Here is a 24239-nt window from a genome sequence, read left to right as displayed (position 1 = left end):
GCCTGGTTTGTAGAATCTTCTGTTAGAAGGACAGGCTGGGCAGAGCAGGACAGACCAGGCTGGGGTAGGACAGTCAAGTATCGTGAAGAGAGTCTAGTGTAGAAAGAAGAACAACTCCCAGCTTCAATAGCATGTTCAACCCAGCAGGAGGTCAGTCCCAGGACAGCTCAAGCAACAGGACAGTTCTTGACTTAATAAGACAGCGGTGTCTAGTAAGACAGTGACTAGCAGGACTGCCTGATTTAGAGGGAGTCTTCCCTAGCAAGATAGTCTGGTCTAGAAGCATGATTCTAACAATACCCTCTGACCTAGCAGAGGTCTGGCCTAGTAGGGACAGTGTGTGGCCCAGCAGGCTGTAACCTGGCTACAGGACAGTATGACTTCTAATACAGCGTGTCTAGTGAAGACAGTGTGAATTAGCAGACTGCCTGATTAGAGGAGTCCTCCTAGTAAGATAGTCTGGTCTAGGCAGCAGTGGCCTTATCAGTACCGCCTGACCCAGCAGGAGACCCAAGCAGGACAACGCTGCCCAGCAGGATAGCCTGGTTTGGTAGAATCTTCTGGCATAGTAGGACAGGCTGGCAGAGAAGGACAGACTAGGCTAGTAGGAGAGTCAAGTCTCGGAAGAGAGTCTGGTGTAGAAGAACAACCCAGCCTAACAGTACACAGTCTGACCCAGCAGGAGTGGTCAGGTCTAGTAGGACAGTGGGGTTTGAAAGCAGGACAGCCCAGCTATAGGAGACAGTCTGACTTAACAGCACAGCCGTGTCTAGTAAGACAGTGTGGAAATTAGCAGGGACCGTTTGATTAGGAGGGGGAGTCCTCCTAGTAAGATAGTCTGGTCTAGGAGAACAGTGTGGCCTAACAGTACCGCCTGACCCAGCAGGAGACCCAAGCAGGACAACGCTGCCCAGCAGGATAGCCTTGGTGTAGGGAAATGGTTCTCAAACTTTTGTTTTCAGTATCTTTATCCTATTAAAAATTATTGAGGATCTCTCCAAAGTGTTTTTGTTCATCTAGATTATATTTATAGACATTTATCATATTGGAAATAAAAACTAAATTTTGCATTTGTAGACCCTCTAAAAGGGTTTTAGAGATCCCTAGGATTCTCTAGACCATACTTTGAGAACCACTGGTCTAGGGGAATTGTCTGGCCTAGAAGTACAGGCTGGCCCAGCATAACAGACTAGGGTAGTAGGATAGTCCAACCTGGTAAGACAGTCTGTTCTAGTAGAACAGCCCAGCCAGGCCCAACAGGAGGGTCTGGCCTAGTAGGACAGTCTGGCCCAGCAGGACAGCCCAGCTAAGCAAGACAGTATGGCTTAACAGGATAGTTTTGCCCAGCAATATCCTCTGGCCTAGTAAGATAGCCTGGCCCAGTAGGAGCCCAATCCAGTAGGTTACCCTGGCCTAGTAGGACAGCCCAGGATAGCCGAGGCTAGTGAGAGTCTGATTTAGTAGAACAGTCTGATTTAGATGGGGAGTCCAACCTCATAAGATAGTCTGGTCTAGTAGAACACCTGACCTAGTAATACAGCCTGACCCAGCAGGAGAGTCCAACCTAGCAAGACAGCCTGGATAGTCTGACCTAACAGGGCAACTCCACAAGATAGCCATTACTTTTCTGGAGAACTTCCTTTTCTTATGGAGATCAGAGTCTGGAAGGTATCAAGGTACATATTTCTTCCTGATTATCTTATTAATCTAATACAGAGACAACATGGTGGAAGTCCAGCTCTTATCTTGTCATTCAGATCTAACCTCAAAAAGTGTGCAAGTCATTTATTTATTTATTCATTTGTTCACTAGCTCAACAACTATTTTATTAAGCACCTACTATGGCCTAAGCAGTGTGCTCACTTCCACTGAAAAAGATTCAAACCCCAAATCAGCAAGGAGCTTCTATTCTACGGGGAGGGGGAATCATGCTAAATAAAGTCCCACAAGGAAAGTCAAAATAAAAGAAAATATATACAAAATAAATTCAAAGTGGGTGGGGAAGAACATGTTCCAGTAAGTGGAATTATGAGGAGAGCCTTCATATGAGGGGTTGATTCTGAAAGGAGCAGTGAGGGAATTTGGCCAGAAAAGACATGCAATGGAGAGAAGACTATGACATACAGGGAAGCAAGCAGACTAGCTTCAAGAAATGTAGAGAACATGAAGGGGCATGTGATATGAAATAATATGAAATTATAAAATACAATATAAAATTCTATCAGTCTGTTCATATGGCTGAAAATTAGGGTTAGCATCAGATTTTGTAGGGTTTTAAATAGTAAATAGAGCAGGGTGAAAGTGAAAAAAAAGGGAACGAGGGAGAAAGAAGAGGGAGAGGGTGAAGGAGAAAACGCGATTTCCTAGAAGCCACAGGGAACCAATGGAATTTTGAAGAGGAGAGTGGTAAGGAAACCAAAGCTTATAAGTAATATCACTTTGAAGCTCTATTGAAGATAAATTGGAAGGGAGAGATTTGAGACAGGGAGGCTCAATTCAAAAAGTTATTACAATAGTAGAGGCAAGAGACCATAAGGACTCTAAAGGAGTGGCAGGCTCAATGACTTTGTGAATGAGGAGAAAGAGAATTTATCTTAAGCCTAGTGTCAAGAGGACAAATATTTCAGATCTTCAGGCTCCAGGTCATTCCACCCTATTTGTGACTTTAAGAGCTGTTCTGGTAGGCCCAGTGCTAATCTGGGTCTAAGGAAAGCATCCACTGGGAAAGAAATGGTAACATCATACAGGAAAGGGATGATGAGTTTCTATATGGCAAAAATAGGAACTGTTCCCATAAACCGCTCTTGATCAAATAAATGTTTCAAATCATTGTTTTTTCATAATGATAAAAAGGTTCTATGATGTTACTTGCCGAAAATCAAGCTTCTTCCTTATGAGTGCCTTGTTGATGGATTATTATATGAACAGTGTGGCCTAACAGTACCGCCTGACCCAGCAGGAGACCCACAGGACAACGCCTCCAGCAGGACAGCTTGGCTTGGTGAATCTTCTGCATAGAAGGACAGGCTGGCAGAGAAGGACGGTGTTAGTAGATAGTCGGAAGTCTCGTAAGAGAGTTCAGAAAACAACCCAGCCTAACAGTACAGTCTGATCCAGGAGGGTCTGGTCTAGTAGGACAGTGTGGCCTGTTAAGATAGCCTGGCTTAAGCAGGACAGTCTGACTTAACAAGACAGCGGTGTCTAGTAAGACAGTGTGAATTAGCAGGACTGCCTGATTTAGGAGGGGAGTCCTCCTTAGTAAGACAGTCAGTTCTAGTAGAACAGTATGGCCTAACAATACACTCTGGGCCAGACCTCTGCCATGCCTGGGCTCCAGTAGGGACAGTGTGGCCCAGCAGTGACAGCCCATTAAGCAGAACAATCTGACTTAAGAGGACAGCTGAGCCTAGTAAGATAGTGTGACTTAGCAGAACATCCTAATTTAGTAGGAGAATCCAACCTAGTAAGAGAGTCTGGTATAGTGGAACAACCCAGCCTAACAGTACTGCCTGACCCAGCAGGAGGCTCTGAAATTAGTAGTGGCCTGTGGCCCAGCAGAACAGCCCGGCTACGTAAGACAGTATGGCCTATAAAGACTGTTGTGCCCAGCAGGAGAGCCCAGTCCAGTAGGATACCCTGGTCTAAGAGGAGTTTTCCATAGCAGGACAGTCTAACTTAACAGGGACAGTTGAGTTCAGTAAGACAATCTGACTTTAGCAGAACAGCCTGATTTGGGGTAGGATAGTCCAGACTGGTCTCATAGAACAGGCAGCCCTAACAGTACCGCCTGGCCCAGCAGGAGACCCCAGTAGGACAGCACTGCCCAGCAGGATAGCCTGGTCTAGTAGTATCTTCTGGCATAGAAGGACAGGCTGGCAGAGTCAGGACAGACTAGGCTAGGAGAGTCCAGTCTCGTAAGAGAGTCTGGTATAGATGAAGAACAACCCAGCCTAACAGTATAGTCTGACCCAGCAGGAGGTCTGGCCCAGTAGGACAGTGTGGCCCAGCAGGACAACCTGGCTAAGCAGGACAGTCTGACTTAACAAGACAGCGGTGTCTAGTAAGACAGTGTGAATTAGCAGGACTGCCTGATTTAGGAGGGGAGTCCTCCCTAGTAAGATAGTCTGGTCTAGGAGAACATTGTGGCCTAACAGTACCGCCTGACCCAGCAGGAGACCCAAGCAGGACAACACTGCCCCGAAGCATAGTCTGGTTTGGTAGAATCTTCTGGCATAGAAGGACAGGCTGGCAGAGAAGGACAGACTAGGCTAGTAGGGAGGAGCCAAGTCTCGCAGAGAGTCTGTACAAGAACAACCCAGCCTAACAGTACAGTCTGACCCAGCAGGATGGTCTGGTCTACTAGGACAGTGTGGCCCAGCAGGACAGCCCAGCTAAGCAGGACAGTCTGAGTTAACAAGACAGCGGTGTCTAGTAAGACAGTGTGAATTAGCAGGACTGCCTGATTTAGGAGGGGAATCTTCCCTAGTAAGATAGTCTGGTCTAGAACAGCATGACTTAACAATACCCTCTGACCCAGCAGGAGGTCTGGCCCAGTAGGACAGTGTGGCCCAGCAGGACAACCTGGCTGGAGGATGTCTCAATTTTAACAGCACAGCGTGTGTTCAGTAAGACAGTGTGAATTAGCAGGACTGCCTGATTTAGGAGGGGAGTCCTCCCTAGTAAGATAGTCTGGTCTAGGAGAACAGTGTGGCCTAACAGTACCGCCTGACCCAGCAGGAGACCCAAGCAGGACAACGCTGCCCAGCAGGATAGCCTGATTTGGTAGAATCTTCTTTAGAAGGACAGGCTACAGAGCAGGGATGACGAAAGCAGAGATAGCTCGAAACTGTAAGAGAGTCTGGTGTAGAAGAAACAACCCAGCCCAACAGCATGTCTGACTCCAGCAGGAGGTCTGGCCCAGTAGGAGCCCGCCAAATAGACAGTCTGACTTAACAAGACAGCGGTGTCTAGTAAGACAGTGTGAATTAGCAGGGACTGCCTGATTTAGAGGAGTCCTCCCAGTAAGATAGTCCTGACTAGGAGAACAGTGTGGTTTAACAGTACCGCCTGACCTAGAAGGAGACCCAAGAGGACAATCATGCCCAGCAGCATAGCCTGGTTTGTAGAATCTTCAGCATAGAAGGACAGGCTGGCAGAGAAGGACAGACTAGGCTAGTAGGAGTCAAGTCCGTAAGAGAGTCTGGTGTGAAGAAACAGTCCCAGCCTAATAGTACAGTAGGCAGGACCCAGCAGAGTGGGTCCAAATCTAGTAGGACAGTGTACCCAGCAGGACAGCTTTCCAAGCAGCAGGACAGTCTGACTTAACAAGACAGCGGTGTCTAGTAAGACAGTGTTAATTAGCAGGACTGCCTGATTTAGGAGGGGAGTCTTCCCTAGTAAGATAGTCTGGTCTAGAAAAAGCATGACTTAACAATACCCTCTGACCCAGCAGGAAAGTCTGCCCAGGACAGTGGCCCAGGACAGCCCAGCTAAGCAGGACAGTCTGAGTTAACAAGATGTGGTGTCTAGTAAGACAGTGGAATTAGCAGGACCTGCCTGACGTAGAGGGGAGTCCCTAGTAAGATAGTCCGGACTAGAGAACAGTGTGGCCTCTACAGTACCCCGCCTGACCCAGAAGGAGACCCAAGGACAACGCTGCCCAGCAGGATAGCTCTGACGGTAGAATCTTCTGGCATAGAAGGACAGGCTGGAGGGAGCAGGGACAGACTAGGCTGGGTAGGATAGTCAAGTTCAAGAGAGTCTGGGTGTAGAAGAATGTCTCAGCCTAATAGCACAGTCTGGACCCAGCAGGAGGTCTGGCCCAGTAGGACAGCCCGGCTAAAACAGGACAGTCTGACTTAACAAGACAGCGGTGTCTACTAAGACAGTGTGAATTAGTGGTGGACTGCCTGATTGTGAGGGAGTCCTCCCTTGGCAGACATTTCTTGTCTAGGAGAACAGTGTGGCCTAACAGTACCGCCTGACCCAAAGGAGACCCAAGCAGGACAACGCTGCCCAGCAGGATAGCCTGGTTGGTAGAATCTTCTGGCATAGAAGGACAGGCTGGCAGAGAAGGACAGACTAGGCTAGTAGGGAGTCAAGTCTGTGAAGAGAGTCTGGTGTAGAAGAAACCTGTTTGAACAGTACAGTATGACCTGGTGGAGGTCTGGGTCTAGTAGGACAGCAGGTTCCAGCAGGACAGCCCAGCTAAGCAGGAAAGTCTGACTTAACAAGACAGTGGTGTCTAGTAAGACAGTGTTAATTAGCAGGACTGCCTGATTTAGGAGGGGAGTCTTCCCTAGTAAGATTGTCTGGTCTAGAACAGCATGACTTAACAATACCCTCTGACCCAGCAGGAGGCCTGGCCAGTAGGACAGTGTGGCTCAGCAGGACAACCTTGGCTAAGCAGGACAATTGACTTAACAAGACAGCGGTGTCTAGTAAGACAGTGGGAATTAGCAGGACTGCCTGATTTAGGAGGGGAGTCCTCCTTGTAAGATAGTCTGGCTCCAGAGAATGGTGTGCCTTAAACAGCACCGCGCTTCGGCTCCCCAGCAGGAGACCCCAGGCAAGGACAGCACTGCCCAGCAGGATAGCCTGGTCTAGTAGTATCTTCTGGCATAGAAGGACAGGCTGGCAGAGCAGGACAGACTAGGCTAGTAGGATAGTCAAGTCTCGTAAGAGAGTCTGGTGTAGAAGAACAACCCAGCCTAACAGTGTTAGTCTGACCTAGCAGGAGGTCTGGCCTAGGACAGCCCGCTAAATACTGTGACAGTCTGACTTAACAAGACAGCGGTGTCTAGTAAGACAGTGTGAATTAGCAGGACTGCCTGATTTAGAGGAGCCCCAGTAAGATAGTCCGGACTAGGGAGAACAGTGTGTGGCCTAACAGGCACTGACCCAGAAGGAGACCAAGTAGACAACGCCGCCCAGCAGATAGCCTGATTTGGTAGAATCTCTGGGCATACACAGGCTGGCAGAGCAGGACAGACTAGCTAGCAGGGACAGTCAAGTCTCGTGAAGAGAGTCTGGTGCAGTAGGGAACCCAGCCTACCAGTACAGTTCGATCCAGCAGGAGGTCTGGCCCAGTAGGACAGCCCGGCTAAACAGGACAGTCTGACTTAATGTTATTGTGTCTACTTAAGACAGTGGGTGACTAGCAGGACTGCCTGATTTAGAGGGAGTCCTCCTCAGTAAGATAGTCCGACTAGAGAAACAGTGTTTAACAGTACCGCCTTGACCCCAGAAGGAGACCCATAGGACAACGCTGCCCAGCAGGATAGCCTGATTTGGTAGAATCTTCTGCATAGAAGGGCTGAATGGCAGAGCAGGACAGACTAGTTAGTAGGACAGTTAAGTCTGTGAAGAGTCTGGTCTGGTGTAGAAGAACAACCCAGCCTAACAGTACAGTCTGACCCAGCAGGAGGTCTGGCCCAGTAGGACAGCCCGGCTAAACAGGACAGTCTGACTTAACAAGACAGCGGTGTCTACTAAGACAGTGTGAATTAGCAGGACTGCCTGATTTAGGAGGGGAGTCCTCCCTATTAAGATACTTTGGTCTAGGAGAACAGTGTGGCCTAACAGTACCGCCTGACCCAAAAGGAGACCCAAGCAGGACAACGCTGCCCAGCAGGATAGCCTGGTTTGGTAGAATCTTCTGGCATAGAAGGACAGGCTGGCAGAGAAGGACAGACTAGGCTAGTAGGATAGTCCAGTCTCGTAAGAGAGTCTGGTATAGACGAAGAACAGCCCAGCCTAACAGTATCATCTGACCCAGCAGGAGGTCTGGCCCAATAGGACAGTGTGGCCCAGCAGGACAGCCCGGCTAAACAGGACAGTCTGACTTAACAAGACAGCGGTGTCTAGTAAGACAGTGTGAATTAGCAGGCCTGCCTGATTTAGGAGAGGAGTCTTCCCTAGTAAGATAGTCTGGTCTAGAACAGCATGACTTAACAATACCCTCTGACCCAGCAGGAGGTCTGGCCCAGTAGGACAGTGTGGCCCAGCAGGACAACCTGGCTAAGCAGGACAGTATGACTTAACAAGACAGCAGTGTCTAGTAAGACAGTGTGAATTAGCAGGACTGCCTGATTTAGGAGGGGAGTCCTCCCTAGTAAGATAGTCTGGTCTAGGAGAACATTGTGGCCTAACAGTACCGCCTGACCCAGCAGGAGACCCAAGCAGGACAACGCTGCCCCAAAGCATAGCCTGGTTTGGTAGAATCTTCTGGCATAGAAGGACAGGCTGGCAGAGAAGGACAGACTAGGCTAGTAGGAGAGTCAAGTCTCGTAAGAGAGTCTGGTGTACAAGAACAACCCAGCCTAACAGTACAGTCTGACCCAGCAGGAGGGTCTGGTCTAGTAGGACAGTGTGGCCCAGCAGGACAGCCCAGCTAAGCAGGACAGTCTGACTTAACAAGACAGCGGTGTCTAGTAAGACAGTGTGAATTTGCAGGACTGCCTGATTTAGGAGGGGAGTATTCCCTAGTAAGATAGTCTGGTCTAGAACAGTATGACTTAACAATACCCTCTGACCCAGCAGGAGGTCTGGCCCAATAGGACAGTGTGGCCCAGCAGGACAGCCCAGCTAAGCAGAACAATCTGACTTAAGAGGACAGCTGAGCCTAGTAAGATAGTGTGACTTAGCAGGACTGCCTGATTTAGGAGGGGAGTCCTCCTTAGTAAGATAGTCCGGACTAGGAGAACAGTGTGGCCTAACAGTACCGCCTGACCCAGCAGGAGACCCAAGCAGGACAACGCTGCCCAGCAGGATAGCCTGATTTGGTAGAATCTTCGGCATAGAAGGACAGGCTGGTGAGCAGGACAGACTAGGGCAGGATAGTCAAGTTCAAGAGAGTCGGTGTAGAAGAACAACCCAGCCTAACAGTACAGTCTGACCCAGCAGGAGGTCTACCCAGTAGGACAGCCTGGCTAAACAGGCTAGGTCTGACTTAATAAGACAGCGGTGTCTAGTAAGACAGTGTGAATTAGCAGGACTGCCTGATTTAGGAGGGGAGTCCTCCCTAGTAAGATAGTCCGGACTAGGAGAACAGTGTGGCCTAACAGTACCGCCTGACCCAGCAGGAGACCCAAGCAGGACAACGCTGCCCAGCAGGATAGCCTGATTTGGTAGAATCTTCTGGCATAGAAGGACAGGCTGGCAGAGCAGGACAGACTAGGCTAGTAGGATAGTCAAGTCTCGTAAGAGAGTCTGGTGTAGAAGAACAACCCAGCCTAACAGTACAGTCTGACCCAGCAGGGAGGGTCTGGCTCACTAGACAGTGGCCCAGCAGGACACAGCCCAGCTATGTGACAGTCTGAGTTAACAAGACAGCGGTGTCTAGTGAAGACAGTGAAGTTAGCAGGACTGCCTGATTTAGGAGGGAATCTTCCCAGCAAGATAGTCTGGCTCCAGAACAGCATGACTTAACAATACCTCTGACCCAGCAGGAGGTCTGGAAACGAGGTAGGTAGTGTACCTAGCAGGACAACCTGGCTAAGCAGGACAGTCTGACTTAACAAGACAGCGGTGTCTAGTAAGACAGTGTGAATTAGCAGGACTGCCTGATTTAGGAGGGGAGTCCTCCCTAGTAAGATAGTCTGGTCTGGGAGAACAGTGTGGCCTAACAGTACCGCCTGGCCCAGCAGGAGACCCCAGTAGGAACAGCACTGCCCAGCAGGATAGCCTGAACTAGTAGCATCTCTGCACAGAAGGACAGGCTGGCAGAGAAATCTACTAGGCTAGTAGGATAGTCCAGTCTCGTAAGAGAGTCTGGTATAGATGAAGAACAACCCAGCCTAACAGTATAGTCTGACCCAGCAGGAGGTCTGGCCCAGTAGGACAGCCCGGCTAAACAGGCCAGTCTGACTTAACAAGACAGCGGTGTCTAATAAGACAGTGTGAATTAGCAGGACTGCCTGATTTAGGAGGGGAGTCCTCCCTAGTAAGTGATAACCCGGGTCTAGGAGAACAGTGGCTCATAGCACCGCCTGACCCAGCAGGAGACCTACAGGAAAACGCTGCCTCCAGCAGGATAGCCTGGTCAGAAACTTTCTGGCATAGAAGGACAGGCTGGCAGAGCAGGACAGACTAGGCTAGTAGGATAGTCAAGTATCGTAAGAGAGTCTAGTGTAGAAGAACAACCCAGCCTAACAGTACAGTCTGACCCAGCAGGAGGTCAGTCCCAGTAGGACAGCCCGGCTAAACTGGACAATCTGACTTAACAAGACAGCGGTGTCTAGTAAGACAGTGTGAATTAGCAGGACTGCCTGATTTAGGAGGGGAGTCCTCCCTAGTAAGATAGTCTGGTCTAGGAGAACAGTGTGGCCTATCAGTACCGCCTGACCCAGCAGGAGACCCAAGCAGGACAACGCTGCCCAGAGGGATAGCCTGGTTTGGTAGAATCTTCTGGCATAGTAGGACAGGCTGGCAGAGAAGGACAGACTAGGCTAGTAGGATAGTCCAGTCTCGTAAGAGAGTCTGGTATAGACGAAGAACAGCCCAGCCTAACAGTATTTTCTGACCCAGCAGGAGGTCTGGCCCAGTAGGACAACCCGGCTAAACAGGACAGTCTGACTTAACAAGACAGCGGTGTCTACTAAGACAGTGTGAATTAGCAGGACTGCCTGATTTAGGAGGGGAGTCCTCCCTAGTAAAATAGTCCGGTCTAGGAGAACAGTGTGGCCTAACAGTACCGCCTGACCCAGCAGGAGACCCAAGCAGGACAACGCTGGGCCCCATGATAGCCTAGTTTGGTAGAATCTCTTGCTAGAAGGACAGGGCAGAGCAGGACAGACTAGGCTAGTAGGAGAGTCAAGTCTCGTAAGAGAGTCTGGTGTAGAAGAACAACCCAGCCTAACAGTACAGTCTGACCCAGCAGGAGGGTTCATTCCAGGACAGGTGGTCTAGCAGGAGCCCAGCTAAGTTAAGTGGGACAGTCTGACTCCACAAGACAGCTGTGTCTAGTATAGTGTGAATTAGCAGGACTGCCTGATTTAGGAGGGAGCCTCCCCAGTAAGAGGCCTGGTCTAGCCAGTATGACTTAACAATACCTCTGACCCAGCAGGAGTCCGGCCTAATAGACAGTGTGTGGTTTAGCAGTGGCTGTTTCTCCAGCTGGGCAAGAACAATCTGACTTAAGAGGACAGCTGAGCCTAGTAAGATAGTGTGACTTAGCAGGACTGCCTGATTTAGGAGGGGAGTCCTCCCTAGTAAGATAGTCCGGACTAGGAGAACAGTGTGGCCTAACAGTACCGCCTGACCCAGCAGGAGACCCAAGCAGGACAACGCTGCCCAGCAGGATAGCCTGATTTGGTAGAATCTTCTGGCATAGAAGGACAGGCTGGCAGAGCAGGACAGACTAGGCTAGTAGGATAGTCAAGTCTCGTAAGAGAGTCTGGTGTAGAAGAACAACCCAGCCTAACAGTACAGTCTGACCCAGCAGGAGGTCTGGCCCAGTAGGACAGCCCGGCTAAACAGGACAGTCTGACTTAACAAGACAGCGGTGTCTAGTAAGACAGTGTGAATTAGCAGGACTGCCTGATTTAGGAGGGGAGTCCTCCCTAGTAAGATAGTCTGGTCTATGAGAACAGTGTGGCCTAACAGTACCGCCTGACCCAGCAGGAGACCCAAGCAGGACAACGCTCCTGCAGCAGGATAGCCTGGTCGGTAGAATCTCTGGGTACAGCGACAGGCTGGCAGAGAAGGACAGACTAGGCTAGTAGGATAGTCAAGTCTCGTAAGAGAGTCTGGTGTAGAAGAACAACCCAGCCTAACAGTACAGTATGACCCAGCAGGAGGGTCTGGTCTAGTAGGACAGTGTGGCCCAGCAGGACAGCCCAGCTAAGCAGGACAGTCTGACTTAACAAGACAGCGGTGTCTAGTAAGACAGTGTGAATTAGCAGGACTGCCTGATTTAGGAGGGGAGTCCTCCTTAGTAAGACAGTCAGTTCTAGTAGAACAGTATGGCCTAACAATACACTCTGGGCCAGACCCTCCTGCTGCGTCTGGCCCAGTAGGACAGTGTGGCCCAGCAGGACAGCCCAGCTAAGCAGAACAATCTGACTTAAGAGGACAGCTGAGCCTAGTAAGATAGTGTGACTTAGCAGAACATCCTAATTTAGTAGGAGAATCCAACCTAGTAAGAGAGTCTGGTATAGTGGAACAACCCAGCCTAACAGTACTGCCTGACCCAGCAGGAGGCTCTGGCCTAGTAGGACTATGTGGCCCAGCAGAACAGCCCGGCTAAGTAAGACAGTATGGCCTATAAAGACTGTTGTGCCCAGCAGGAGAGCCCAGTCCAGTAGGATACCCTGGTCTAAGAGGAAAGCCTAGCATAGCAGGACAGTCTAACTTAACAGGACAGTTGAGTCTAGTAAGACAATCTGACTTAGCAGAACAGCCTGATTTAGTAGGATAGTCCAGACTGGTCTCATAGAACAGGCAGCCCTAACAGTACCGCCTGGCCCAACAGGAGACCCCAGTAGGACAGCACTGCCCAGCAGGATAGCCTGGTCTAGTAGGATCTTCTGGCATAGAAGGACAGGCTGGCAGAGCAGGACAGACTAGGCTAGTAGGAGAGTCCAGTCTCGTAAGAGAGTCTGGTATAGATGAAGAACAACCCAGCCTAACAGTATAGTCTGACCCAGCAGGAGGTCTGGCCCAGTAGGACAGTGTGGCCCAGCAGGACAGCCCGGCTAAACAGGACAGTCTGACTTAACAAGACAGCGGTGTCTAGTAAGACAGTGTGAATTAGCAGGACTGCCTGATTTAGGAGGGGAGTCCTCCCTAGTAAGATAGTCTGGTCTAGGAGAACATTAGCTCACCAGGACTCGGGGCTTTCAAGACCCAGCAGGGAGACCCAAGTAGGACAACACTGCCTGAAGTGCTAGTCTGGTTTGGTAGAATCTTCTGGCATAGAAGGACAGGCTGGCAGAGAAGGACAGACTAGGCTAGTAGGAGAGTCAAGTCTCGTAAGAGAGTCTGGTGTACAAGAACAACCCAGCCTAACAGTACAGTCTGACCCAGCAGGAGGGTCTGGTCTAGTAGGACAGTGTGGCCCAGCAGGACAGCCCAGCTAAGCAGGACAGTCTGACTTAACAAGACAGCGGTGTCTAGTAAGACAGTGTGAATTAGTGACCGCTCTGACGAGGGAGTCTTCTCCTTGAAAAGATAGTCTGGCTCCAGAACAGCATGATTTAACAATGTTCTCTGACCCAGGAGGTCTGGCCCAATAGAATAGTAGAAGCTCAGTGCAGGACAGCCCAGCTAAGCAGAACAATCTGACTTAAGAGGACAGCTGAGCCTAGTAAGATAGTGTGACTTAGCAGGACTGCCTGATTTAGGAGGAGTCCTCCTGAAGATAGTCCGACTAGAGAACAGTGCCCAACAGCACCGCCTGACCCAGCAGGAGACCCAAGGTGTCAACGCCGCCCAGCAGGATACCTGATTTGCAGAACTGGCAGGAAGGACAGGCTGGCAGAGCAGGACAGACTAGGCCAGGATAGTCAAGTCTCGCAAGAGAGTCTGGGTGAAGAACAACCCAGCCTAACAGTGCACAGTCTGAATCTGCAGGAGGTCTGGTTCTAGGACAGCCCGGCTAAACAGGACAGTCTGACTTAACAAGACAGCGGTGTCTACTAAGACAGTGTGAATTAGCAGGACTGCCTGATTTAGGAGGGGAGTCCTCCCTAGTAAGATAGTCCGGACTAGGAGAACAGTGTGGCCTAACAGTACCGCCTGACCCAGAAGGAGACCCAAGCAGGACAACGCTGCCCAGCAGGATAGCCTGGTTTGGTAGAATCTTCTGGCATAGAAGGACAGGCTGGCAGAGAAGGACAGACTAGGCTAGTAGGAGAGTCAAGTCTCGTAAGAGAGTCTAAAAGAAGAACAACCCAGCCTAATAGTACAATATGAACGGCAGGGTCTGGTCTAGTAGACAGTGTGGCCCAGCAGGAGGCAGCCCAGCTACAGGACAGTATGATTCTAACAAGACAGTGTGTCTAGTAAGACAAAGCATTAGCAGGACTGCCTGATTTAGGAGGGGAGTCTTCCCTAGTAAGATAGTCTGGTCTAGAAAAAGCATGACTTAACAATACCCTCTGACCCAGCAGGAGGGTCTGGTCTAGTAGGACAGTGTGGCCCAGCAGGACAGCCCAGCTAAGCAGGACAGTCTGACTTAACAAGACAGCGGTGTCTAGTAAGACAGTGTTAATTAGCAGGACTGCCTGATTTAGGAGGGGAGTCCTCCCTAGTAAGATAGTCTGGTCTAGGAGAACAGTGTGGCCTAACAGTACCGCCTGACCCAGCAGGAGACCCAAGCAGGACAACGCTGCCCAGCAGGATAGCCTGGTTTGGTAGAATCTTCTGGCATAGAAGGACAGGCTGGCAGAGAAGGACAGACTAGGCTAGTAGGAGAGTCAAGTCTCGTAAGAGAGTCTGGTGTAGAAGAACAACCCAGCCTAACAGTACAGTCTGACCCAGCAGGAGGGTCTGGTCTAGTAGGACAGTGTGGCCCAGCAGGACAGCCCAGCTAAGCAGGACAGTCTGACTTAACAAGACAGCGGTGTCTAGTAAGACAGTGTGAATTAGCAGGACTGCCTGATTTAGGAGGGGAGTCCTCCCTAGTAAGATAGTCTGGTCTAGGAGAACAGTGTGGCCTAACAGTACCGCCTGACCCAGCAGGAGACCCAAGCAGGACAACGCTGCCCAGCAGGATAGCCTGGTTTGGTAGAATCTTCTGGCATAGAAGGACAGGCTGGCAGAGAAGGACAGACTAGGCTAGTAGGAGAGTCAAGTCTCGTAAGAGAGTCTGGTGTAGAAGAACAACCCAGCCTAACAGTACAGTCTGACCCAGCAGGAGGGTCTGGTCTAGTAGGACAGTGTGGCCCAGCAGGACAGCCCAGCTAAGCAGGACAGTCTGACTTAACAAGACAGCGGTGTCTAGTAAGACAGTGTTAATTAGCAGGACTGCCTGATTTAGGAGGGGAGTCTTCCCTAGTAAGATAGTGTGGTCTAGAAAAGCATGACTTAACAATACCCTCTGACCCAGCAGGAGGTCTGGCCCAGTAGGACAGTGTGGCCCAGCAGGACAGCCCAGCTAAGCAGGACAGTCTGACTTAACAAGACAGCGGTGTCTAGTAAGACAGTGTGAATTAGCAGGACTGCCTGATTTAGGAGGGGAGTCCTCCCTAGTAAGATAGTCTGGTCTGGGAGAACAGTGTGGCCTAACAGTACCGCCTGACCCAGCAGGAGACCCAAGCAGGACAACGCTGCCCAGCAGGATAGCCTGGTTTGAGAATCTTCTGGCATAGAAGGACAGGCTGGCAGAGAAGGACAGACTAGGCTAGTAGGGAGAGAGTCAAGTTCTAAGAGAGTCTGGTGTACAAGAACAACCCAGCTCAATAGTACAGTCTGACCCAGCAGAAGGGTCTGGCTCCAGGACAGTGTGGCCCACCAGGACAGCCCAGTTGTTATGGTGTCTGACTTAATAAGTACAGCGGTGTCTAGTAAGACAGTGTGGAATTAGCAGGACTGCCTGATTTAGGAGGGGAGTCCTCCCTACTAAGATAGTCTGGTCTGGGAGAACAGTGTGGCCTAACAGTACCGCCTGGCCCAGCAGGAGACCCCAGTAGGACAGCACTGCCCAGCAGGATAGCCTGGTCTAGTAGTATCTTCTGGCATAGAAGGACAGGCTGGCAGAGTAGGACCTACTAGGCTAGTAGGATAGTCCAGTCTCATAAGAGAGTCTGGTATAGATGAAGAACAACCCAGCCTAACAGTATAGTCTGACCCAGCAGGAGGTCTGGCCCAGTAGGACAGCCCCGCTTAAACAGGGACAGTCTGACTTAACAAGACAGTGGGTGTCTAGTAAGACAGTGACCAGCAGGACTGCCTGATTTAGGAGGGGAGTCTCCCAGTAAGATAGTCTGGTCTAGGAGAACAGTGTGGCCTAACAGTACCGCCTGACCCAGCAAGAGACCCAAGCAGGACAACGCTGCCCAGCAGGATAGCCTGGTTTGGTAGAATCTTCTGGCATAGAAGGACAGGCTGGCAGAGCAGGACAGACTAGGCTAGAAGCAACAAGAACAAATCCAGCCTAACAGTACAGTCTGGACTCCAGCAGGAGGTCAGTCCCAGTAGGGACAGCCCGCTAACAGGACAGTCTGACTTAATACAGCGGTGTCTAGTAAGACAGTGTGAATTAGCAGGACCATTTGATTTTAGGAGGGGAGTCTTCCCTAGTAAGATAGTCTGGTCTAGAACAGCATGACTTAACAATACCCTCTGACCCAGCAGGAGGTCTGGCCCAGTAGGACAGTGTGGCCCAGCAGGACAACCTGGCTAAGCAGGACAGTCTGACTTAACAAGACGCGGTGTCTAGTAAGACAGTGTGAATTAGCAGGACTGCCTGATTTAGGAGGGAGTCCTCCCCAGTAAGATAGTCCGTTCAGAGAATAGTGTGGCCTATACTCACTTGACCCAGCAGGAGACCCAGACAACGCTGCCCAGCAGGATAGCCTGGTTTGTAGAATCTTCTGTTAGAAGGACAGGCTGGGCAGAGCAGGACAGACCAGGCTGGGGTAGGACAGTCAAGTATCGTGAAGAGAGTCTAGTGTAGAAAGAAGAACAACTCCCAGCTTCAATAGCATGTTCAACCCAGCAGGAGGTCAGTCCCAGGACAGCTCAAGCAACAGGACAGTTCTTGACTTAATAAGACAGCGGTGTCTAGTAAGACAGTGACTAGCAGGACTGCCTGATTTAGAGGGAGTCTTCCCTAGCAAGATAGTCTGGTCTAGAAGCATGATTCTAACAATACCCTCTGACCTAGCAGAGGTCTGGCCTAGTAGGGACAGTGTGTGGCCCAGCAGGCTGTAACCTGGCTACAGGACAGTATGACTTCTAATACAGCGTGTCTAGTGAAGACAGTGTGAATTAGCAGACTGCCTGATTAGAGGAGTCCCCCTAGTAAGATAGTCTGGTCTAGGAGAACAGTGTGGCCTATCAGTACCGCCTGACCCAGCAGGAGACCCAAGCAGGACAACGCTGCCCAGCAGGATAGCCTGGTTTGGTAGAATCTTCTGGCATAGTAGGACAGGCTGGCAGAGAAGGACAGACTAGGCTAGTAGGAGAGTCAAGTCTCGTAAGAGAGTCTGGTGTAGAAGAACAACCCAGCCTAACAGTACAGTCTGACCCAGCAGGAGGGTCAGGTCTAGTAGGACAGTGTGGCCCAGCAGGACAGCCCAGCTAAGTAGGACAGTCTGACTTAACAAGACAGCGGTGTCTAGTAAGACAGTGTGAATTAGCAGGACTGCCTGATTTAGGAGGGGAGTCCTCCCTAGTAAGATAGTCTGGTCTAGGAGAACAGTGTGGCCTAACAGTACCGCCTGACCCAGCAGGAGACCCAAGCAGGACAACGCTGCCCAGCAGGATAGCCTTGGTGTAGGGAAATGGTTCTCAAACTTTTGTTTTCAGTATCTTTATCCTATTAAAAATTATTGAGGATCTCTCCAAAGTGTTTTTGTTCATCTAGATTATATTTATAGACATTTATCATATTGGAAATAAAAACTAAATTTTGCATTTGTAGACCCTCTAAAAGGGTTTTAGAGATCCCTAGGATTCTCTAGACCATACTTTGAGAACCACTGGTCTAGGGGAATTGTCTGGCCTAGAAGTACAGGCTGGCCCAGCATAACAGACTAGGGTAGTAGGATAGTCCAACCTGGTAAGACAGTCTGTTCTAGTAGAACAGCCCAGCCAGGCCCAACAGGAGGGTCTGGCCTAGTAGGACAGTCTGGCCCAGCAGGACAGCCCAGCTAAGCAAGACAGTATGGCTTAACAGGATAGTTTTGCCCAGCAATATCCTCTGGCCTAGTAAGATAGCCTGGCCCAGTAGGAGCCCAATCCAGTAGGTTACCCTGGCCTAGTAGGACAGCCCAGGATAGCCGAGGCTAGTGAGAGTCTGATTTAGTAGAACAGTCTGATTTAGATGGGGAGTCCAACCTCATAAGATAGTCTGGTCTAGTAGAACACCTGACCTAGTAATACAGCCTGACCCAGCAGGAGAGTCCAACCTAGCAAGACAGCCTGGATAGTCTGACCTAACAGGGCAACTCCACAAGATAGCCATTACTTTTCTGGAGAACTTCCTTTTCTTATGGAGATCAGAGTCTGGAAGGTATCAAGGTACATATTTCTTCCTGATTATCTTATTAATCTAATACAGAGACAACATGGTGGAAGTCCAGCTCTTATCTTGTCATTCAGATCTAACCTCAAAAAGTGTGCAAGTCATTTATTTATTTATTCATTTGTTCACTAGCTCAACAACTATTTTATTAAGCACCTACTATGGCCTAAGCAGTGTGCTCACTTCCACTGAAAAAGATTCAAACCCCAAATCAGCAAGGAGCTTCTATTCTACGGGGAGGGGGGGGGAATCTCATGCGCACAGACACATAAATAGAAAATCCCTACAAGGAAAGTCAAAATAAAAGAAAATATATACAAAATAAATTCAAAGTGGGTGGGGAAGAACATGTTCCAGTAAGTGGAATTATGAGGAGAGCCTTCATATGAGGGGTTGATTCTAAAAGGAGCAGTGAGGGAATTCTGGGCTTGTGAAAAGACATGCAAATGGGAGATAAGACTATGACATACAGGGAAAGCAAGCAGACTAGCCTGGGTGAAATGTAGAGAACATGAAGGGGCATATGTGATATGAAATACAATATGAAATTATAAAATACAATATAAAAATTCTATCAGTCTGTCTATGGCTGGAAAATTAGGTTAGCATCAGATTTTGTAGGGTTTTAAATAGTAAATAGAGCAGGGTGAAAGTGAAAAAAAAGGGAACGAGGGAGAAGAAGAGGGAGAGAGGGTGAAGGAGAAATTGCGATTTCCTAGAAGCCACAGGGAACCAATGGAATTTCTTGAAGAGGAGAGTGGTAAGGAAACCTGTGCTTATAAGTAATATCACTTTGGAAGCTCTACGGAAGATAAATTGGAAAGGGGAGAGATTTGAGACAGGGAGGCTCAATTCAAAGCTATTACAATAGTAGAGGCAAGAGACCATAAGGACCTAAAGGGAGGGCAGGCCCAATGACTTTGTGAATGAGGAGAAAGAGAATTTATCTTAAGCCTAGTGTCAAGAGGACAAATATTTTCAAGATCTTCTGAAGCCCAGGTCATTCCACCCTATTTGTGACTTTAAGAGCTGTTCTGTAGGCCCAGTGCTAATCTGGGTCTAAGGGAAAAGCATCCACTGGGAAAGAAATGGGCACATCATACAGGAAAGGACGATGGGAGTTTCTATATGGCAAAAATAGGAACTGTTCCATAAACCGTTCGATCAAATAAATGTTTCAAATCATTGTTTTTTCATAATGATAAAAGGTTCCTCGTATGATGTTACTTGCCGAAAATCGGGAAGCTTCTTTCCTTATGAGTGCCTTGTTGATGGATTATTATAAGCAGGATTTCTTAAACTTTTTCAACTCATGACCCCTTTTCACCAAGCAAATTTTACATGACCATGGGTATATAGGTATATAAAATAGATACGCAAATCTAACATTTACTGGCGATAAATCATAATTTTGTGACCCACACATTGTTATGAGATTCTATATGGTGTCTTAAACCACAGTTTAAGAAGCTGGGAGATAAAGGATGCATATAATGCATGATCTGAGAGGCAGTGTGGAGGGAGTGCTGGATTTGGACTCAAGAAGTCCTGGCTTTACATCGCAGTTCAGATACATGGTAGCTTTATGAATTTGGCCACTTCAACTCTCTGAGCCTCATTTTACTCATCTGTGAAATGGTAATAATAATATCACATACCACACAGGATTTTCTTGAGGAAAATTTATTCTCATTATGGCTGAAGATGGGATATTCAAAGAAAATAGGATATTAAAATAATGATTGGCAACATGGCATAATGGACAGAGCTAATCTCCAGCTCAGAAAGCCCTGGGTTCAAGTCCTGCCTTTGTGGTCCTGGGCAAGTTTTTTAAGCTCTCACTTTCCACAGGCACCTCTACAAAGACAAATTTGCAGATTATTGGTGATCTGTACTGGCAAACAATTCTTTACAGGATATTCATTTTATCAGTGAAATCTTAGGTCTGAATGAAAATATGCAATAGTTAACAAAAAATCTAAAAACACCTATACTGTATAGCAATGCAATCAACTTCACATGTCATAGGAAAATATGCAGTGTTGACGCTAACAGATTTTAAAATGCAAAGACAATCTACATCGATGTAATTCTCTTCATTTTTTCCCATCAATTTTATCCTCAACTTAAAAACGTGGGCCTTGCAAAGTTCACCTTCTTTAAAATTTGGGGGGAAAATGAAAGAAGAAAAAGATCTTATTTGAAAGCATTGGTAGCCCCACATGAGCTTGAAAGGGTTTCCTTACTTGCTGTTCAACGCTGCGACACCCACTGTGCTCCGAGGAGTTGACATGCTAGCAACATAATTCCACTGCCGTGCTTGAGGGTCCCATCTTTCTACAGTATTAAGATAACTCCATCCGTCATGGCCACCAACAGCATACATCGGTCCTTCAAGCATGGCCACCCCTAAAGGAAGAGAACAGTTTAGAGCCTTCCCTAGATTTGACATTTCCCAAATGTTTAGCATATCCCTTTTGAAGTAACTGCCCGCTTCAGATTTGGCTCTCATTTCTCAAAGAATCTTCTGTTATTCATCAGAAGATAAAGGTGTTCCCCTAATTTGTTTGGGCATAACGAATGTCTCATGGAAGAGTATCATTACTGAAAACTGTGTGAAGCCAAGGAAGGTTGGAGAATTGCCTTTTCTGGGAATGTCAATATGTAGAGGGCATTTTTCCCCTAGGACAGTGAATTATATGGGAGAAATGGTATAAAGCAGGACTTCTTATTCAACTCACAACCCTTTTTGTCTCAGAAATTTTGACATGACTGCAGGTATATAAAATAGGTTACAAATCAAATATTTACTGATAATCATAATCTTGCAACCTCAGTTATGAGACCCCATATGGGGTCATGACCCAGAGTTTAAGAAGCTGGAATATAAAGGCTATCAAACCATCAATGCATAATTGAAAAAAAATGGGATGATCTTATGATGAGATAAACAGTAAGTACGGGCGTCCTAGCAGCATCAAAAGAATTGGAGGAAACCGCCTCCCACCTCCACCTGTTAGATGGGAAAATTTATAAGGGGTGGACAATAATTGCCCCAGCTGGAGTGTCTGGGCCACGCTCACTGGAAGGGAGGCATCGCCATTTTGGGATGATCACGGCTTCCTCAGCCTCAGATCTTGAATATGGCTTTGTCTACAAGGAAGATCTGTGTGAGTTTGTCTTGTGAAGATCCATCTGTAACTGGGTCCTCTGCAGATGATCAATGTACTGTGAGGCAATTGGGAATTAATTGACTTGCCCAGGGTTACACGGCTAGTAAATGCTGTGTCTGAGACTGAATTTGAACTCGAGTCCTCCTGACTTGAGGGTTAGTGCTCTATCCACTGTGCCATCTAGCTGCTCCTAGGGAACGGGTAATTTTCCAGGTTTGAGTAGGAGATGGCCCTTCCCTGCACCGCCTCTCCTTTCTCCAGGAATGAATATTGTTGGTTTCTTTGCTTCCTACATTTTTTATATCTTCACTTTGCTGGACACTCACTATTACCTCATCTACATCCTCAGTGACACTGATTAGGACGTTTCTTTCATTCCCTCATTTCTTGTTTCCATGGAGTTGCTATGACTACACAGACACAGTGAAATTGAGGGCTGACTAATCAGTGTATTCTACCGATTCAGGTAACAGTATTGATTCAGGTAGCCAAGTAGAATAATTCAGATCAAATGGAACTTTCTGGTATGTAGAGGAAAGTGTTGTGGATGGAAGCCTGAGTCAAGAGGCATGGGCTTTAGTACTAATTTTGCTATTTAGTCTGAGACTATGGATAAGTCACTTAAGATGTCTTGACCTCACTCCTCTATAAAATGTGGGATAGCTTAGACTGTTTTGCAAACAACTGAGAGAGGAAAGCTTCAGCAGGCAGTGACCCTGGGGAAAAGCTCTCAGAAACATGAGGAGATGGGCAAGATTGCTGCAAATGTGATGGAAGGCCTTCGGGAGGAGAAGCCGGCTCACCTGAGATGCTTTCACTCTCTCTCACCAGAAAGGACAACTTGCAATCAGAAGAGTTGTCCGGAAGAGGTTCACTGCAGCTTGAACATTTGAGAATTTTTTCCTCGATGAGAGGCTTCTCCCTTTGAATTATTGTCTTAGCTCTGTATTGTTCCTGTGTATGGACAAAACCCTATGATTCTGTGATTTTCTGTCCTGATAAATGAACTTTTCCTCGCATACTTCCTTGGGCAATTACTTAGGATAGAAATGCTTAAACTAGGCAATGACTGTCTTCTGTTTAGTGTTTAGTGAATAATTTGACGCTTATAAAGCAAAAATAATTCATCAGGCAAAGCTGAAATATTTGTACAGAATGAAGATAATGTTTCATGTTTTCTGAAAGAGGAAATCGATGCTAGATTTGTCTTTTATATATTGTAAACACAGAGGAAACCTCTTTATAGGGAAGGCATGGTGAGGCTAGTGTTATGATCACCAGCACCAGACCCTGCTCTACTGCTGCCTTAAAGAACCCTCTTCCTAATGAGTAAAATTAGTGTTAAAACCTCAATATAATAATATTGGACTATTAATTATGTTTGAAGAGACACGCTTTGACCTGTAGCATATATGAATGCAGTAAATGAAGACAAACGCATTATACAAGGGAGAAAACTGAGAAATTGTCAGATGTTGTATAGTGGCAAGATCGCTTACTGGACTTGGAGATAAATGACTTGACTGTGAGGAGTCACTTGCCATCTTTAGACCTCAGTTTTTCCATCTATGAAAAGGGTGGGTTTGACTGGATGATTGTTAAATGGATTCTATATTTTATGTGATTCTTTGACATCTTTCATTTTCTAATCTTAAACCATTTTTTCCAATTCCTCTCCTGTGCCCCGCTTTGTACTGAAGTCACTTTTCTTTAAAAGAGATGTCTTTCACAATGTCCCATTTGACAAATTAGTCATTTCTCAAGATGCAAGAAATGAATTGCTTTGCAATGATTATGAAAATCAAGATTCTGAATGAGCAAACCTCGTGGGTTATAAATGCCTCATATATTTGGAATAAAAAAATTCAATTTATGTCATATAGTTTTATATTTAATGCTTTTCAGTGGTCCTGATGTATCGAGAGTGAAGAAAGATATTCTTGAAAACAACCACTAAATGCTTTCTCTAGATCATCCCGGGTCTAAGGATGTGGGTCCATATCCCAGCAGTCTAGAAATAAGTTTCTCTTTCTAGAAATCCTGGGGAGGCTGAGACTGTTCTTAAATGAGTAGGGCCTTATATGGAAGTGATCACCATGAATCCCAATCTTCCTTTTTGTGTGAAGGATGGGGGAGAGATAATTCAGGGTTCCTTCCAATAGCAGCGTTCTTCCTAAATATGTTCTGGTCTAATTTTGCATCCCAGCGACTTTGCCGCAATGCAGATTTGTCCCTATGGGGAAGGGAACGGCATTCACCTAGAGACAGCTTCCTTATCCCACTTACCTGTATTCCCAGGATAGACTTCTGATTTTCGCCGTTTCAAATTTCTCAAGATGTCCCTCCTCGGAGTTTTCATTGGAAAACAGAACCAGTAATGATTGTATCCACACACCAGACTAACAAGTATATCCTAGGCAAACTATGGAATATTACATCTTGTTTCTGTTATATGTAGTACTTGGGGAGGGGTTATTATTGGACCTTCCTCCACTAAAATCCTACTCCAATATCTCATCATGGAATGGAGATGACCTTGGGTTTTTAACAAGCAGTGTGACAGAGCGAGGCAGGTTCAGATTCAAGAAAACCTGGGTTGAAGTCCCATCTCTGACAACATACTGGTTGTGTAACTGTGGCAAAATCAAGTCAACAAGCACTTTTTAAGCACCTACTGTGTGCCAGGCACACTGCTAAGTCACTTTATCTGTAGAACTCCAGGCAACTTTCTGGTTAACGCTCTAGGTTATGCAGTAGATGCAGTTTTACTACACCAAGTGGAGGCACTTTCTCACAAAGAGTTCCCTCTATCGGTAAAACCCAGATCTTCCCCCCCCCCCAAAAGGCCAAAGTTTTCTGGGAGGGAGAAATTAGCT

At 47.6% G+C, this 24239-nt stretch overlaps 1 protein-coding gene across 2 annotated transcripts in view; it reads right to left on the bottom strand.

Moving 5' to 3' along the window:
• Positions 1-24239, bottom strand: part of LOC100915461 (kelch-like protein 4) — a 257692-nt gene that overhangs the window by 24271 nt on the left and 209182 nt on the right. For both annotated transcript variants that reach the window (XM_031944661.1, XM_031944662.1), the window contains exon 8: positions 20437-20599. In XM_031944661.1, coding sequence (XP_031800521.1) covers positions 20437-20599 — 163 coding nt within the window. The remainder of the gene's footprint in view (positions 1-20436; positions 20600-24239) is intronic.

The sequence above is a fragment of the Sarcophilus harrisii genome, chromosome X (assembly GCF_902635505.1).
Source record: "Sarcophilus harrisii chromosome X, mSarHar1.11, whole genome shotgun sequence".
NCBI classification, from domain to species: Eukaryota; Metazoa; Chordata; class Mammalia; order Dasyuromorphia; family Dasyuridae; genus Sarcophilus; species Sarcophilus harrisii.
This window is presented reverse-complemented; position numbering and strand designations above follow the sequence as displayed.